This window comes from Mytilus californianus, unplaced genomic scaffold, assembly GCF_021869535.1.
Source record: "Mytilus californianus isolate M0D057914Y unplaced genomic scaffold, xbMytCali1.0.p SCAF_4, whole genome shotgun sequence".
Lineage (NCBI taxonomy): Eukaryota > Metazoa > Mollusca > Bivalvia > Mytilida > Mytilidae > Mytilus > Mytilus californianus.
In genome coordinates, this window is record NW_026262690.1 from 9,569,229 (window position 1) to 9,587,148 (window position 17,920).

Consider the following 17,920-nt stretch of genomic DNA (forward strand, 5'->3'; position numbering starts at 1 on the left):
TCACCATGCAAGTCCTGTCTTTAGAAAGGTAAGGTGCCATTTTCAGTTTGCTTGATTTTCATATGATGAAGACATAATCTTTCAATCAGTTTAATTGAGGTTTGGAGCTGGCATGTCAGTAACTGCTAGTAGTCCTTTGTTAATTTATGTATCATTGTCATTTTGCTTAGTTTCTTTTGTTACCTATTCTGACATCAGACTCTGACTTCTTTTAAACTGAGTTTTACTGTGTGTATTGATGTGTGTTTGTTTTTTCTACATTGGCTCGAGGTATAGGGGGAGGATTGAGATCTTACTAAACATGTTTAACCCCGCCACATGTTTGCGTCCTGTCCCAAGTCAGGAGCCTCTGGCCTTTGTTAGTCTTGTATGTTTTTTAATTTTAGTTCATTTATATGTTTTGGAGTTTAGTATGACGTCCATTTTCACTGAACTAGTACACAATTTTATTTAGGGGCCAGCTGAAGCATGCCTCCGGGTGCAGGATTTTCTCGCTGTGTTGAAGACCCATTGGTGGCCTTCGGCTGATTTCTGCTCTTCAGTCGGGTTGTTGTCTCTTTGACACATTCCACATTTCCATTCTCCATTTTATTTGGCAATGATAAACCTCTGCATCAAGTCTTGGTTATTTTTCTATTGCAAATGCGATGACTTAAAAATTTGACTAAGAAATACAGTCAAACCTATATAAAGCAGTCACTCATGTGAATTATCAAAAATGACCACTTAAGAGAGGTGACCTTTTAAAAGATGTTCCTAAAAAAGTCTGATTCCTACATTGCCATTGGCCGGGATTGGGGTAAACTGTTTTAGTGTTTTCAATCAGTAAAGTTATGGTTCTTGCATCAATGAAATAAAAAAAGGTGGATTCCGGCACTGTAAATTTGAAGAAAACATTCAAAGCATGTAAATATTCATGGAAATAAATAGGTTATACGGTTTTCAATGGAAATAAAAAAAGAGTGGAACCTGTGGAATCCACAAATTCACCTCCTTTTGCACAATCCCGGTTGCAATCTTGGTTGCAATCCGACTTTCATTTTGAATTCGTTACTAAACACAAATATTGTGATTATTTTGGTAGTTAAATAAATTAAAATGACCGTTGTTAAAAGTTAAAATGACGATTTTGTGAAAACATTTGGTGACTGTTAGTGTTAACTGTACTAGACAGGTAACCTCCGAAAAGAGTTAAATTATATAGAGAAAACATTTGGGAGGGTCTGAAAGTGACAGTTAGAGGCAGGCAACCGCTGAAACTAGGTGACTGTTAAGGCAGGTTTTACTGTATTGGACTGCCAAAAATATTACTTTTCTATATTTAAAGATATTAAAGCTTTCATGCTTAAAAGTTAATACTTCTGTATTTTCTTACAGATTTTTCAGGATTTCCATTATCAGTAATTTTAGCCTTTATAACATAAACTCTTGATGGATCCAATGCTTCATCTGTTGCCTTGGTGACCACCCCAGTTGAACTAACAGAGAAAAGTCCTCCATTGTCATCAACCAATGAGATAGTGTGTGTCTGGTCTTTGTCCTCATCCTCAAATGTTAAATCTCCAATCACTGTACCAGCTGTGGCACTCTCCTCTACTTTATATGCTAAAATGAAAAGTTTGTGACGTGTTACCATATACCATCATTATCTAATTCTACAACCAATTTATTTATGTTACATTCTGTATTTCTAAATTTACAGTAAGTAGACCTTATCACTTTTTGGGAATCTGCAACACTTAACCTGATATTTGTCAATAGTTGAACTATTGATATCAGACAAAAACCAATGTTGCTATTGTGACATCAAACATTTTTTCTTGTGACATAAATTTTATACAGGAACTAAGAATGGCAAAAAATCAGCAATAATGCCTATGTTGTGCTTTTTCTCAACTGAGTTTTCTTGGTAATTCTTCTCAAAACCTTTTTTATTCCACATCAGTTGATACTTGTAGAAAATTGTAAATAAAAAAATCTTAAATATAAAGTTTGAAAATTCAAATCAATGTATATTCTAATAAAAGATAATAATACACACCACTCAACTGTAAGTTCCTTGGAATATCATTTGTATTTATCAGTTCTATAGCCAATAAAAATGTTTTGCTCTTGACTGGTACTAAGCCTGTATCTGTTACTAGGATCTCCACATTATACTGACTGGTAGATTCATAATTTAATTTACACAAATCTCCTCCCATGGAAAGACAGTTTGCATTACTTTGGGCAACCTGTTGAAAAGAGATTTTGTCTTCTATGATACCTACAGTACCACTCTCTACTCAATTACTAATCATCTTCAACTGATTACCGTAATCGGGCTTGTATAGTTCGCACCCCCTTCTCGCCACGAAATTTCAGGTAAAATACTTTTTTGTAACTGTTAGAAAATGTCAAATGAAACTCCTGTAATTTCAAATCGTGTGCGGTCGTTTGCGGTATTTTCATGGATTTTCCATCATCAAAAAGAAGTTGAAACTGCTTGTAAATGATTCTAGAACACTTCACGATTGTTAAAATAAGTAACAAGAGTGCACACGCTGAAATGTCTCGCCTTCTTTACTAATCATTGATATTATGTTGATAGTCCTAAATATAAAGCTTATTACAACTGTCACATAAACTTAACATTAACCAAGTAAAACTAAACATTGACCAATGAACCATGAAAATGAGGTCAAGGTCAGATGAACCATGCTGGGCAGGCATGTACAGCTAACAATTCTTCCATACAACAAATATAGTTGACCTATTGCTTATAGTTTAAGAAAAACAGACCAAAACACAAAAACTTAACACTGAGCAATGAACCTTGAAAATGAGGTCAAGGTCAAATAAAACCTGCGTGACTGACAAATAGATCATAAAATATTTCCATGCACCAAATATAGTTGAACTATTGCATATAGTATTAGAAAAAAAGAACAAAACTAAAAAAACTTAACTTTGACCACTGAACCATGAAAATGAGGTCAAGGTCAGATGACACCTGCCCGCTAGACATGTACACCTTACAATCATTCCATACACCAAATATAGTAGACCTATGGCATACAGTATAAGAAAAACAGACCAAAACACAAAAACTTAACTATAACCACTGAACCATGAAAATGAGGTCAAGGTCAGATGACACCTGCCAGTTGGACATGTACACCTTACAGTCCTTCCATACACCGAATATACTAGACCTATTGCTTATAGTATCTGAGATATGGACTTGACCACCAAAACTTAACCTTGTTCACTGATCCATGAAATGAGGTCGAGGTCAAGTGAAAACTGTCTGACGAGCATGAGAACCTTGCAAGGTACGCACATACCAAATATAGTTGAACTATTGCATATAGTATTAGAAAAAAAGACCAAAACTCAAAAACTTAACTTTGACCACTGAACCATGAAAATGAGGTCAAGGTCAGATGACACCTGCCCGCTAGACATGTACACCTTACAATCATTCCATACACCAAATATAGTAGACCTATGGCATACAGTATAAGAAAAACAGACTAAAACACAAAAACTTAACTATAACCACTGAACCATGAAAATGAGGTCAAGGTCAGATGACACCTGCCAGTTGGACATGTACACCTTACAGTCCTTCCATACACCGAATATACTAGACCTATTGCTTATAGTATCTGAGATATGGACTTGACCACCAAAACTTAACCTTGTTCACTGATCCATGAAATGAGGTCGAGGTCAAGTGAAAACTGTCTGACGGGCATGAGGACCTTGCAAGGTACGCACATACCAAATATAGTTATCCTATTACTTATAATAAGAGAGAATCTAACATTACAAAAAATCTTAACTTTTTTTTCAAGTAGTCACTGAACCATGAAAATGAGGTCAAGGACATTGGACATGTGACTGACGGAAACTTCGTAACATGAGGCATCCATATACAAAGTATGAAGCATCCAGACCTTCCACCTTCTAAAATATAAAGCTTTTAAGAAGTTAGCTAACGCCGCCGCCGCCGTAGCCGCCGCCGCCGCCGCCGCCGCCGCCGGATCACTATCCCTATGTCGAGCTTTCTGCGACAAAAGTCGCAGGCTCGACAAAAATCACACAAAAAACAGTTTAGAAACTTGTGTATGTTCAAACCGGAAGTTTGAGTAGCACGTGTAAAAGAAAATAAAAACAGTGAGAGTATACGGAAAATTCGTACTGAATAGATATCATTAGAATACAACTTTGAAAGTTAAACTGTTCTATCACATTAATGTTTGAAGGATCTTAAGCTAATACAAAACACATGCGTCAGTATGAAACACCAAAACGGAACGAAAAACCAATTACGTTTTGTAGTTTAAGCATTGTCAACTGGTTTACGGTCGACTTTTATACTATTTTCGTTCCATTGGATTCAAGCAGATTCCAGTTTATTTTAAGCAATGCAGTGTAAAGAAACGAAAAATTTGTAATGAAGCATTTAATTTTTAAATTTATCAGTATTAATTTGATATTGAATAAAAATAACATATTAATATGGATTAGGTAAAATTATTAGTTTTGAAAATGATAAGAGCGCCCTCTACAATATCAATAACAAACATGGCGGAATGTAAACAAACCAACTCGCGAAATCGAGTTTTTTCTCTTATTTCTTGCTTATCGTACTCTATAGTTCTCATCCTTGTCTGGCAGGTCCAATTTTTGAGAATAAAACCGTGGACTATACAAGCCTTTATTCGGTATATTCTTTAAGAAATGTCATATAATTTTTCCCAATCATTTGGGTCATATAATAATAACAAGTCCAAATTTCCTCTCACAAAGGTAACTTGCTAATTTATATGATTCAAGTATGTCAATTACAGAAATTTAGCTTCTAAGATTAAACAAACCTGCTTTTGTTTTAATATGAAGCAGCAGTTTAATAATTTCAGTTTTCCTTTTAGTAAATTTCAAGTAAAAAATTATCTGCCTTGTCAAGCTGAAAATTTGTTTAGTATGAATTATCTTACCTTTATCTGACCATTTTCTATTTTAAATCTGCTGTCTGCACTGTTAACTAATATAAACTTAAAGGTCTGAGTTGTCTCCACGACATTGTCTGGGTCTTCAACCAATAGATTTCCAATGACTGTGTCCCTGTCACTGTTCTCTGCTACCTAAAAATTAAAACAAAATGAACTTGTACCAGAAATTATCCATGACTGTGTCCCTCTCCCTGTTTTTTCTGCTATATAAAAATTTTTAAAAATTGAAATGAAACAAGTAAATAACATAAAAATATGAAACCATCAATAATCTTTCCTGTCTGAAAATTAATATTTTAATTATTCTTTTACAAAGAAGCAAGCACCATCAAAACCTCATTCCTTCCTGGTTTGTGTTTGTTTAGATCTGAACTCTTAACACTAACCTGACAAGAATTATTCATAAATTAATTGTAGGTCAAGGTATTTGTATCTAAATTTAAATTTAAATAAGGGTTGAGATTTTTAATTGAAATAAATACATAGACAAACCTGTCAACTTCTGAAAGTGGTAATGAATGTCATGACATGCATTCAATAAAAAAATATCAGGTCATAACACATACAATTTTTTTTTTCATCCTCACTTAAAAGAGTACGTTTCATTGTATTATCTAATAATTTGAAAATATCTCACATGGCATACTTTTGCCACATTGTTGCAACATACTATTATGAATAATCTAATAATTCATTAAATAACTAATTCAAACCCCTTCTGTATTATGACGATTTCAGATTTATTGATCAGAAGTTTCATACTGTTGAGTTGTGATACAGTTGAGGGTTTCTGTTTAGATAGTTATAGTTAAGAGTTGTTCCCCTTATTGTTTGTAGGAATAAATATAAAATCAAAGTTTTTAGAGATCCATGACAGTTTTAATTTAAACAGGACCTGAGGGGTGTAAAAAGTGTTATGTCATTTATGAATACTGGTGGAGAATATATTCTTTTAACTAGAATACAGATGAAAACAGGTCAGATACTGAAATCCCAGGTGATCTCGGGTAAATTTACAGGTCACATCTGCAAAATACAGGTCAGATGACAAGTATGGGAAGATAATTCAGGTCACTATACCTCATTGTTATCCAGTGTTACCGATAGTATACTTCATTGTTATCCAGTTACCGATAGTATACTTCATTGGTATCCAGTGTTACCGATAGTATACCTCATTGGTGTCCGGTGTTACCGATAGTATACCTCATTGTTATCCAGTGTTACAGATAGTATACCTCATTGTTATCCAGTGTTACCGATGGTATACCTTATTGGTATCAGGTGTTACCGATAGTATACCTCATTGCTATCCAGTGTTACCGATAGTATACCTCATTGTTATCCTGTGTTACCGATAGTATATCTCATTGTTATCCAGTGTTACCTAGGTATACCTCATTGTTATCCAGTGTTACGATAGTATACCTCATTGTTATCCAGTGTTACTGAGAGTATATCTCATTGTTATTGAGTGTTACCGATAGTATACCTCATTGTTATCCAGTGTTACTGATAGTATATCTCATTGTTATGTTACTGATAGTATATCTCATTGTTATCGAGTGTTACCGATAGTATACCGTGTTACCGATAGTATACCTCATTGTTATCCAGTGTTACTGATAGTATACCTCATTGTTATCCAGTGTTACTGATAGTATACCTCATTGTTATCGAGTGTTACGGATAGTATACCTCATTGTTATCCAGTGTTACGGATAGTATACCTCATTGTTATCCAGTGTTACTGATAGTATATCTCATTGTTATCCATTGTTATCCAGTGTTACGGATAGTATACCTCATTGTTATCCAGTGTTACTGATAGTATATCTCATTGTTATCCAGTGTTAGCGATAGTATACCTCATTGTTATCCAGTGTTACCGATAGTATACCTCATTGTTATCCAGTGTTACCGATAGTATACCTCATTGTTATCCAGTGTTACTGATAGTATACCTCATTGTTATCCAGTGTTACCTCATTGTTATCCAGTGTTACTGATAGTATACCTCATTGTTATCCAGTGTTATTGATAGTATACCTCTTTGTTATCCAGTGTTACCGATAGTATACCGTGTTACCAATAGTTTACCTCATTGTTATCCAGTGTTACTGATAGTATACCTCATTGTTATCCAGTGTTACCTCATTGTTATCCAGTGTTACTGATAGTATACCTCATTGTTATCCAGTGTTACCGATAGTATACCTCATTGTTATCCAGTGTTACTGATAGTATACCTCATTGTTATCCAGTGTTACTGATAGTATGCCTCATTGTTATCCAGTGTTACCTCATTGTTATCCAGTGTTACTGATAGTATACCTTATTGTTATCCAGTGTTATTGATAGTATACCTCATTGTTATCCAGTGTTACTGATAGTATACTGTGTTACCAATAGTATACCTCATTGTTATCCAGTGTTACTGATAGTATACCTCATTGTTATCCAGTGTTACTGATAGTATACCTCATTGTTATCCAGTGTTACTGATAGTATACCTCATTGTTATCCAGTGTTAACGATAGTATACCTCATTGTTATCCAGTGTTACTGATAGTATACCTCATTGTTATCCAGTGTTATTGATAGTATACCTCTTTGTTATCCAGTGTTACCGATAGTATACCGTGTTACCAATAGTATACCTCATTGTTATCCAGTGTTACTTCATTGTTATCCAGTGTTACTGATAGTATACCTCATTGTTATCCAGTGTTACTGATAGTATACCTCATTGTTATCCAGTGTTACCGATAGTATACCTCATTGTTATCCAGTGTTACTGATAGTATCTCTTCATTCATGTTGTTGACTGTAACAGTAACATTCTTTACAAAGTCTTTCCTGGGTTCACCAGAATCTTCTACTTTTACAGAGATGGGATATTCAGTCTGGCTTTCATAATCTACCACTGCATCAGCTTTTACCTTCAATAAAATAAAATACATTTAATCAGTAGAATTGTCTTTTTTCTAAATATTTTAAACAGGGAGCCTGCATTTTTTCAATAAAATAACAAAATTTGTCACCAACAGTTCCCTCAAAGATTTGTTGCAATGGTTCTTTACGTGCAAAGAGCATGGCACTCCCCATACAGGTAACCAAAAATATTATGGTATTCTTTTCAAAACCAGATTGTCCTTTTTCAAAAAGTATTTCTTTGACTTTTAAAAATTAACTTACCCTCAGCATGTTTCCTTGAAGCTCAAAAACACTGCTTTTATCTACCAAACTAAAGGTGTGAGTCTGTCCTTCATCTGGGTCAAGTGCAGATAACTCTGCTACATCAACATCACCTGTGTTCTCATCAATTCTAAGACTGGTACCTTCTGAACCCCCAAACAAAATATCCTGAAGGAATAAAAAATTACTTGAGCATTTCTTTAAATTCTAAATATGCTATGTTAGATTGCTGTTTGTCATTATAACATAATACAATTAGTGCTATTTAAAAACATGTTGTACAGGAATCTGGCAAGTAACACATTTTACAATGTGAGCAGTGAGTGCTCAAATCACTTTAAACGAGTGAATACAAATAGTTTTTAATTAATTTGCTTTTGGTGTTTGATGTGAAAAAAGTGCCTTCCAACCACTTCATACCCGTCCTACCAATAATTGTCCAAGCTTACAGATGTATGTAGCTGATTGCCAAATAAAACAGAAATTGTGTTCAATTTGTGCCTTTAATGAAATCACTTTAAGCTTAATTGATATTAATTTAACAAGAGAGAAGAGAGAAAAACACCTAACAGGACAACAAAAATTAATCAATAGAATTTTGTGTTGTGTAATACCTGTGGAGGATCATTGACATCTATTACATTAATTGTATACTGCTGTTCTATCAGAGAACCTTGCTCATCCTGTACATTGATGGACACTGTATACACAGACCTCTCCAAAAACTTCAAATATCCCAGTGTAACCAGATCTGCTGTACATGTGGTACCTCCTATAGCCTGTTTGTCAAACAAATAAAAGTTCAATAAGATATTACAACTATCAGTATGTTTTTATTTAAATTCAATATGTTGAACAATAAAAATTTACTTGGGTTTCATTCTATAATACAGAATTTGTTTTCATAACTGGTATAATTCCCTTTACTAAAAAATTTTGTATACCGACAACAAAACATGATTTGTTCTTTAAAAAAAACACCTACAAAAATCTGTATTGATAGCATGATCAAAGAAATTATAAAAATTACTGTTAAAGATCAAATACGAAAAAAATCTCTGAGATTTCAATTCAATAAATATAAAGACAATATTTGGACCCTAAATTTTTGTCGGGCTGGTTTCTCATTGACATACACCTAAAATCTCATTTTATTCCTATTTTGCACACCATTGTGCAAAAAAGTTAATCATTAGCCGTGGCTACCTTAGCTAGATTCCTTTAGAAGCAAGCAACATTTTGACCCTGCTTTCAAAATTATGTGCCATTTTTGTTTCTTTGTTCAAGTTAAAGGTTTCAAGTTTGAAGCTGCAGTGACAGTTTTTTTTTATTCTGTGGTCTAAATAGGCAAAGGGGATTTGCATGCATGTAACACTAGTTTAATCCAAGTCTGTGCCATTACCAAGTCACACTATCTTTACCACGCCTTGTTGATTATTTTGTTTGTGTCTGGTTGTACATCTATTTTCTTTTGTCACATCTTACATTTGATAACTTGAACTCTTGACCCTTGTAAAGCATACTTGTTTTTCACAGCTGATATTTGATAATGTGAACTCTTGACCATTGTAAAACATACTTGTTTATCACAGCTGACATTTGATAGTGAGAACTCTTGACTGATACTAGATATTTTCAAGGTTAAAACATCATTGTTGTCTGGGTCTGTTGCTGTTATTTGACCAATAACTGTTGCTACAGGTGACAATTCTGGTACAGACAGGGTTGTTTCCCCTTCAAATGATGGACTTTCATTTCTATCCAGAACCTCAATTGTGACTGTGGTATTACTCTGAAATTATTTTTGAAAAAAATAAATAAAAGTGACTGATAGTTTTTTAAGTGATGTATAGTTTTTTTAATATCTTACATACCCTTCTGTATGAAATATAGTTTTATAATCATTAGAATCATCTTCCATCTGATGAAAAGATTCCAATTAGAATGAAGCAGCAGCAATATGTTGTCAAGTTGTTTGAAGATTTAAAGGAATACAAAACGCAACAACAATTTTATTTTAATGTAATTTGTTTAACAAATGTATACAAACCATTGACATTAAGGAAATTGCAAAATTGTAATTGATGTTTTGTGAGCATGGATTGACAATTTGATGGTCCCAAATTGAATTTACTGACATTATAGGGATAAAATTGGTCTCCAACAAAAAATTTGAATATGGCATTCCCGGAAGTCAAAATACGGTAAAAAAGAAAAAATGATGGAAAAAACCATGAACTCAAAAAGCGGAAAATCCCTGGATCTGTGCAAAACTTTCATCACTGTGACAACTCAGCAGCAGAGCTAGATATTTACAACTGTCAAATCAAACTTTGCAATCAAATAACTAAAAGAAAACAGTATATTGCTTGCATCTACTTCATTTGAACTTTGTTGGATAGCTGTATTGGCAATCATACCACATCTCCTTATTCTTATATTGCATACAGAATTTCAGCCCTGATATCCTGGAATTGTGACATTATCCAATCAAATTAAATGTTACAGTGTTGCATTAGATGTCTTTTTTTTCCAAATACTTGTAGTCTGCAGTAATGCTTTACTCTGGCAATCTACATCATGAGTGATGACATATATTTTAACCTATCTGTCAACTGAATATAAACAAACAAGAAATAAATAATGTTGTAAAACATACACTTGTTGAAGGAATTCCATCATCTGTAGCCTCAATAGATACATAGTACTTGTCTTGATTTTCATGGTCCAGTGACTGCTTAGCAACCAAGGTTTTACCATCCTTCAAATAAAATACTTCAGTATTGTCTAGAAGTACCAGTCTGATATTTTGTCCTCGATCCTGGTCTGTTACTTTCAATATTCCTGCAAATCAGTGAAAAAAAAATGCTTAATAAAAAAAAGTTGTTCAAATAAAAAACACAAAATAAACAAGAGTGCACATGTGCATACTTAGATATCTCACCTGCTTTACTAATAATGATTGAATATTATATTTAAAAGTCTTTAAGATAAAGTTTTAACTATAGATACTACATAAACTTAACATTATCAGGATCCATGAAAATGAGGTCATGGTCATATAAACCTACCAGAGTGATATGTACACATAACATAATTCCATTCACCAAAATATAGCTGACCCAATGCTTATAGTGTCTCAAAAACAGGTGTAATCACAAAATTTAACATTGACCAATGAACCATTAGAATGAGGTCAACGACAGATGAACCCTACCCGACGGACATTATACCTAACAATAATTCAATAAAACAAAATGGTTGACCTAATCATGGCTAGTTTCCAACCCCATTTAATTTAAATATTGCAAATTTAATCTAAATATTGCAAATGGTGATTTATTTTGCAATTAATCATTATGAAATCAGTATTATACCATTTATCAGATTACAACTAATATTGTATAATCAATTAAAGTGGATTCATCAATTTTCATGGATAGAGGAAAAAATATACTTTTGTGGATATTTGACATCTTGGTTTTGCCAAAATCTCCATAAAAGCCAATAGAAAATGTGTACTTTGTTTAACATTTGTATTTTTGGTTAACATATAACAGGAAATCTACGGAAGTTGGTATCCCAAAAATAAAAATAAATACACAGTATCATTATTCTACCAAGTGAAAAGTTTGGTTAGATACTACAAGCTGCAAAAACATTTCCCTCTTTGTATGATTCATAACGAAAATATTGTTACACTTTTCATACTATATAAATCTTTAATTTCAGTTATTTAAACCCACTAAATGAAAAATGCTTAATTAATGTGGTGTATCCAAAGTACTTTATTGGATTTACATTCATCAGGAGCATTCAACCAAAAAATTTGAAAGCCAAGAATGTAAAAATACTTGAAAGACTTGAAGAAATTGTGTAAGACCAAAAAGGACCTGGCATTCATACCACATCTTCTTATTCATACCAACTGACATATCTCTAAATTATTATCATATACGGACCTACCAATTTCAAAATCTGCATCAGCATTTTCTGGGACAGTATTTCCTACAATATCAATAACAGGTGGATCGTTGACATCTTTTACTGAGATAGCCATGACCTTTTCCAAGGTCAAAGGAGGTGTACCATCATCTGTCACTTTAACCTTTATATTCACAACTTTGTCTTGTTCGTAATCTAGAATACACGGTTTGTTGTTACACATTTCAGATGATTTCTTTACCTAGAGAGACAAGTATAAAGCAAATTGTATAAGATTAGAAATATATTTTCAGATTTTAATCATCTGTTTCAAGAAACTTTTTCTGAAAGCTTATTAATGCGAAAGTAGCATAGTCATTTGTGGAGTAGCATTTAGTGATTTAGGCATCTATTCAGAGGGAAAGGCACATTAAGTCTATTTAAAGACCAAAATTCTACAACAAGAAATTCATTTAGAAATTGGTCTAGAGGTTTACATCATGTATACTGTAAATTCAGAAATTATTGCATGCATTTATTATTCCAATTTTTGAAAAATTAACAAAAATGCGTGTTTAACAAGTGAAACTGCGAGCTACTGCTCACTGATGATACCCCCAGCCCAAATATTTGACAGTAAACAGGAAGTTGTTGAGTGATGAATATGAAAACGCTTCACACGGTATAGACTTATATAAACACTGAAACCAAATTTCAGAAATCCTTGTAATGTAGTTCCTGAGAAAAATGTGACGAAAATTTTCAACTTGGATGTGTTGTGTAAAATGATGTAAGTGTTCGGTAAACAGGAAGTTGTTGAGTGATCAATCTGAAAACGCATCACACGATATAGCTGACTTATATAAACCCTGAAACCAAATTTCAGAAATCCTTGTATTGTAGTTCCTGAGAAAGATGTGACGAAAAATTTTCATGGCACGGATGGACGGACTGACAGATGGATGGATGGGCAGACGGATGGATGGATGGACGGACAGACAGAGGTAAAACAGTATACCCAACTTCTTTAAAGCGGGGGTATAATTATTGCGATTTTAGGAAAAGCAACATACAGATATATGTATTTGATATCAGAATGCGAGTTCTTATTATTGCGACACTCAAGTAGTCGTATTATTCGCATTAATAAAAACCTCGCAACTATTTCTGAATTTACAGTATACTTTTTCATATATGCAATACTTGTAAAATAAATATATAAACATAAATTTCATTCATTACTTCATTGTCTAAATAAATTTTTCAGATTGAAAGTTGAATGATTACATCACATTTGATATGTTTGATGTTCAAATCATGTGGTATGCACTGAAACCCTGGTTTTCTCCTTATAACTGGTTGATACACCGTTGATGGCAATGACTGCTTGTAACCAACATCTAAATGGTTGACATTAAAGTCAACTAGTTCTGTTGGGCATGTTTTAAGTTCTGATTTGTCCCTTCTGATTTGGCCTCTGTCTTACCTATTATAGTCTGTTTTAGGTATTTATGCAGGTTAAACTGTAGACCTTAAAATTTTTTTCTGCAATGAATTCTATGGCATTTTTGTAGATGGGTGTGAATATGTCAGCCATGACATCCGACAACTTGGTTAGCAGTTGACGATATATATAAATAATTTACGCTGCCGCCATACTGTAATCCCCATGTCTCGCATTCTTACTATTTTTTCATCTCAGGCAAGACAAAAATAGTATCCCATTACAATGATAGGCTTTTTAAAATAAAGTCCTATACTTGCTTGAACTTTTGATATTTTCATCATCAAGACAAGACATATTACATGCACTGCATGGAAGTATCTGTTTCATTTATTTTCTATCATATTTTGTTGTAACATCATTAAACAAGGTCTTCTTTCAATGATTTAGCTTTAGCCAATACCAAGTTATTAGACTATGTTCATCATAAAACTGACATTTTTCAAAGATTTTATTAGAACTCAAATTTCCTTAAATTTTAAATCATTGCTGTGTTAATTATGGTAAGCTCACTACCACATCAATATTAATACTTAATGAAAGAACCTTAGTGAGCGCGCTCACATACCCCACGTCCCCACATTGTCATTGGAGAAATAAAATAAGTGTAAGAAAAAAAAATTGTATCAGAAAAAAAAATTGAATCATAATTTCCTGTCAATATGCACATCTACATAGTATGTCCTTATTATCTACACAGTTTCATGAAATTCTGTTGTGTGGTTTGAGAGGAGTTGCGATGACAAAAGGTTGCAGTAGTATATTGGGCAAATAAGTTCAAAGGGGCGTAACTCCTGGAGAAAAAATTGAATCGTAATTTCCTGTCGATATGCACATCTACATAGTATGTCCTTATTATCTACACAGTTTCATGAAATTCTGTTGTGTGGTTTGAGAGGAGTTGCGATGACAAAAGGTTGCAGTAGTATATTGGGCAAATAAGTTCAAAGGGGCGTAACTCCTGGAAAAAAAATTGAATCGTAATTTCCTGTCGATATGCACATCTACGTAGTATGTCCTTATTATCTGAAAAGGTTTCATGAAATTCTGTGGTGTGGTTTGAGAGGAGTTGCGATGACAAAAGGTTGCAGTAGTACATTAAAGTAAACAAGTTCAAAGGGGTGTAACTCCTAGAAAAAGAATTGAATCGTAAATTCCTGTCTATATTCACAACTACATAGTATGTCCTTATTATCTAAAAAGGTTTCGTGAAATTCTGTTGTGTGGTTTGAGAGGAGTTGCGATGACAAGAAACAGGACTGACGGACTGACAGACGGACAGACAGACAGACGGACAGAAAGACGGACGGACGGGTCAAAAACATTATACCCTCCGCAACTTGTTGCGTGGGGTATAATTATGCTGATTATTGTCAATAGAAAGTAACTGGACCTACTCTACAAAAAGATAGACATTTATATTATGTGTGACAATAACTCGTTTGTTTTTTAAGCCTAATAATCAGGCTGGATATTTATTGTATCGTGATAAAAAATTGGTTTTTAAAACACATGTGAGCTATTGTGTTTAGAGACCTCTTTATGTCAGTTTTCTCTATATTATTTATCAAGTTTGTTTTGTGAGGAGAAAAGTTATTTACAATTTATAAGGTCAATTGTTTGCTTTAAAAGACATACCTTGCACTTCTAGGTTTACTTCTTATTCTTCCTATATATCTGTGGTTATCTGTGACACACATATTACAGTCAATTATATCATGATGGCTTCCTTAAAATTATTAGGAGATAAGTATAACATTAAGAAACCTTGCTTCCTTCCTTGATGTTTACCTGTAAAGTATTTCCTTTGATTTCAAACCTGCCTTGCCCATCGTCAATCAGCTGATAAGTAAAGGTTTGTATGATCTGTCCAGAATTATCAGGATCAACAGTGGTCAAGTTACCCACCAATACACCACTAACACTGTTCTCAGCCACCTAAAAAACAAAAATATTGTATTAATTTTATCACTGATGCGATACATAATCTATTCCATAGTAAGCCTCAATATAAACAGAAGTCAATGTATATATTACAAGAAAATGACTAATCCTGACATAATAAAGAGAAGCGCATCCCTGTGAATAGCATGGCTGAATGATCAGAATATTATAATGGTGCCCTACAAGCTGACTTTGAGAGAAAAGCACTTATGATTAGCACAATTTGTTGTCCAACATACATAAAATGCTACAATCAGTTACCCCCCACTTCCCAACCCATTCAATAAATTTCATTACAATCAATCAATAAATTATATATTGCTGACCAACTAGTTATGGTATTTGTGAAACTGACCTAATTGTGATCAATAATCCATGTAAATGAGGGCAAGATCACTTTAACTCAATTCAACAGTTAAATTCCAAACAGATTCTTGTAACATCTGAATAAAAATATCTACAAGTAGGAAAATAGGTTAAAGGTTAAACAGCATATATGTACCTGACTATAAGATAACTGTATGTCTAATGGTGCTTCGTTTATATCTATAATATTTATAACTATTTCTTTATCATGTGACATGGGTGGTATCCCTTTATCTGTTGTTGTCAAGGTTACAGTATAATTGTTTCCTTTTTCAAAGTCAATAACTGCAGATGTGGCTGCCTGGAAAGAAAGTAATGGTAATATAAGGATTATGTAATATAAATATCCAGGCTATGTCAGACAGTAAATCCTATTTTAACATATGTACATGTATAACTTATACAATATTTGTAGAATTGTGAAACTTAAAAAAAACTTATTTAATAGTTTTAAACCATACTGAATACTATGATGTCCACATGGCAAAATAAAATGCTCCGCTGGGGCGCAGCTTGATACAACCGCAGAAGTAGAACCCTGAACAGTTGGGGCAAGTATGGACACAACATTCAAGCTTGATACAGCACTGAATTTGGATTGTAATTAAATATTTGACACAGCATAGGTTTCTCACACAGAATGAAAGTGGTCTAAGAACTTAAAAATTTTTAATTTACCTATTCAAACCATATCATTATTATTTGCTTTTATATATAAATCAGAAATAACCAATTTAAAATGGAAAATTTTAAAGAAAAAAAAGGGGAAAAAAAAAACCCCAATTTTTTGAACCCCCTTATGATTAATCACCCCAAACTCAATCCCAGCTTTCCCTTTGTGGTATGGTACCTTGCAGTACAATTTCAGAGAGATCCATACACTTGAACACAAGTTATTGTCTGGAAACTAGAAAAATGCTTGTTTTTTGGCCCCTTTTATAGCCCCTAATTACTAAAATTTTGAGGGAATTACCCCCAAAATCAATCCCAGCCTTCACTTTGTGGTATGGAACCTTGCAGTACAATTTCAGAGAGATCCATACATTTGAACACAAGTTATTGTCTGGAAACTAGAAAAATGCTTATTTTTGGCCCCTTTTTGGCCCCTTATTCCTAAACTTTTTGGGCAATTACCCCCAAACTCAATTCCAGCTTTCCCTTTGTGATATGGAACCTTGTAGTACAATTTCATAAAGATCCATACACTTACACACAAGTAATTGTCATGAAACTAGAAAAATGCTTGTTTTTTGCCCCTTTTTGGCCCCTAATTCCTAAAATTTTGAGGCAATCACCCCCAAAATCAATCCTAGCATTCCCTTTGTGATATGGAACCTTGTGGTACAATGTCAGAGAGATCCATACACTTACACACAAGTTATGTCTGGAAGTTACAAAAATGCTTATTTTTGGCCCCTTTTTGGCCCCTAATTCCTTAACTGTGGGTACCATAACCCCCTAAATCAATCCCCACCTTCCTTTTGTGGTATTGAATCTTGTGGTAAAATTTCATTGAGATTCATTCACTTAAACTAAAGTTAGAGTGCTAAAACTAATGTGTCTTCGGACGACGACGATGACGACGACGCCAACGTCATACCAATATACGACCACAAAATTTTTTTTGCGGTCGTATAAAAATAAACACCATTCTCAAAACATGCAAGACAACCATTCAGTGGCTCATTTTTATTCATAAAAGTTGTAAGATGGAAAATCAAATCTAATATGACCTGTTTTTATAAACTTTCTGGAAGTTTCAATCTCCTTCTTTTTAGAATAAATGAAAACTTCTTACTTTCAAATAATACCTTAAATACATTGCCTTCTACAATAAACAGTCCAGATGGATCAGTTATAGAATATTCATGTTGGTCATCTTTATCTTCATCCACACTGGATAACTGACCAATCACAATGTCAAATTTATTCTCTTCTACAGAGACTACAGCGACTGATTTACTATTGATCAATATGTCCTGGA

At 33.5% G+C, this 17,920-nt stretch overlaps 1 protein-coding gene across 20 annotated transcripts in view; it reads right to left on the reverse strand.

The window, feature by feature from the left end:
* The window catches only part of LOC127737426 (protocadherin Fat 4-like), a 74,542-nt gene extending 56,633 nt beyond the window's left edge, over positions 1-17,909 (reverse strand). For all 20 annotated transcript variants that reach the window (XR_007999484.1, XR_007999487.1, XR_007999490.1 and 17 more), the window contains exons 1-12: positions 17,748-17,909; positions 16,073-16,237; positions 15,418-15,564; positions 12,165-12,384; positions 10,858-11,042; positions 9,778-9,990; positions 8,813-8,977; positions 8,199-8,366; positions 7,778-7,942; positions 4,986-5,132; positions 2,042-2,234; positions 1,376-1,605 (exon numbers count right to left, since the gene is read on the reverse strand). Coding sequence is in view for 4 of the 20 variants with exons in the window: in XM_052248083.1 (XP_052104043.1) it covers positions 1,376-1,605; positions 2,042-2,234; positions 4,986-5,132; positions 7,778-7,942; positions 8,199-8,366; positions 8,813-8,977; positions 9,778-9,990; positions 10,858-11,042; positions 12,165-12,384; positions 15,418-15,564; positions 16,073-16,153 (1,914 nt within the window). In the remaining 16 variants the exon portion in view is untranslated. The remainder of the gene's footprint in view (positions 1-1,375; positions 1,606-2,041; positions 2,235-4,985; positions 5,133-7,777; positions 7,943-8,198; positions 8,367-8,812; positions 8,978-9,777; positions 9,991-10,857; positions 11,043-12,164; positions 12,385-15,417; positions 15,565-16,072; positions 16,238-17,747) is intronic.
* Between the last annotated feature and the right edge of the window lie 11 nt (positions 17,910-17,920).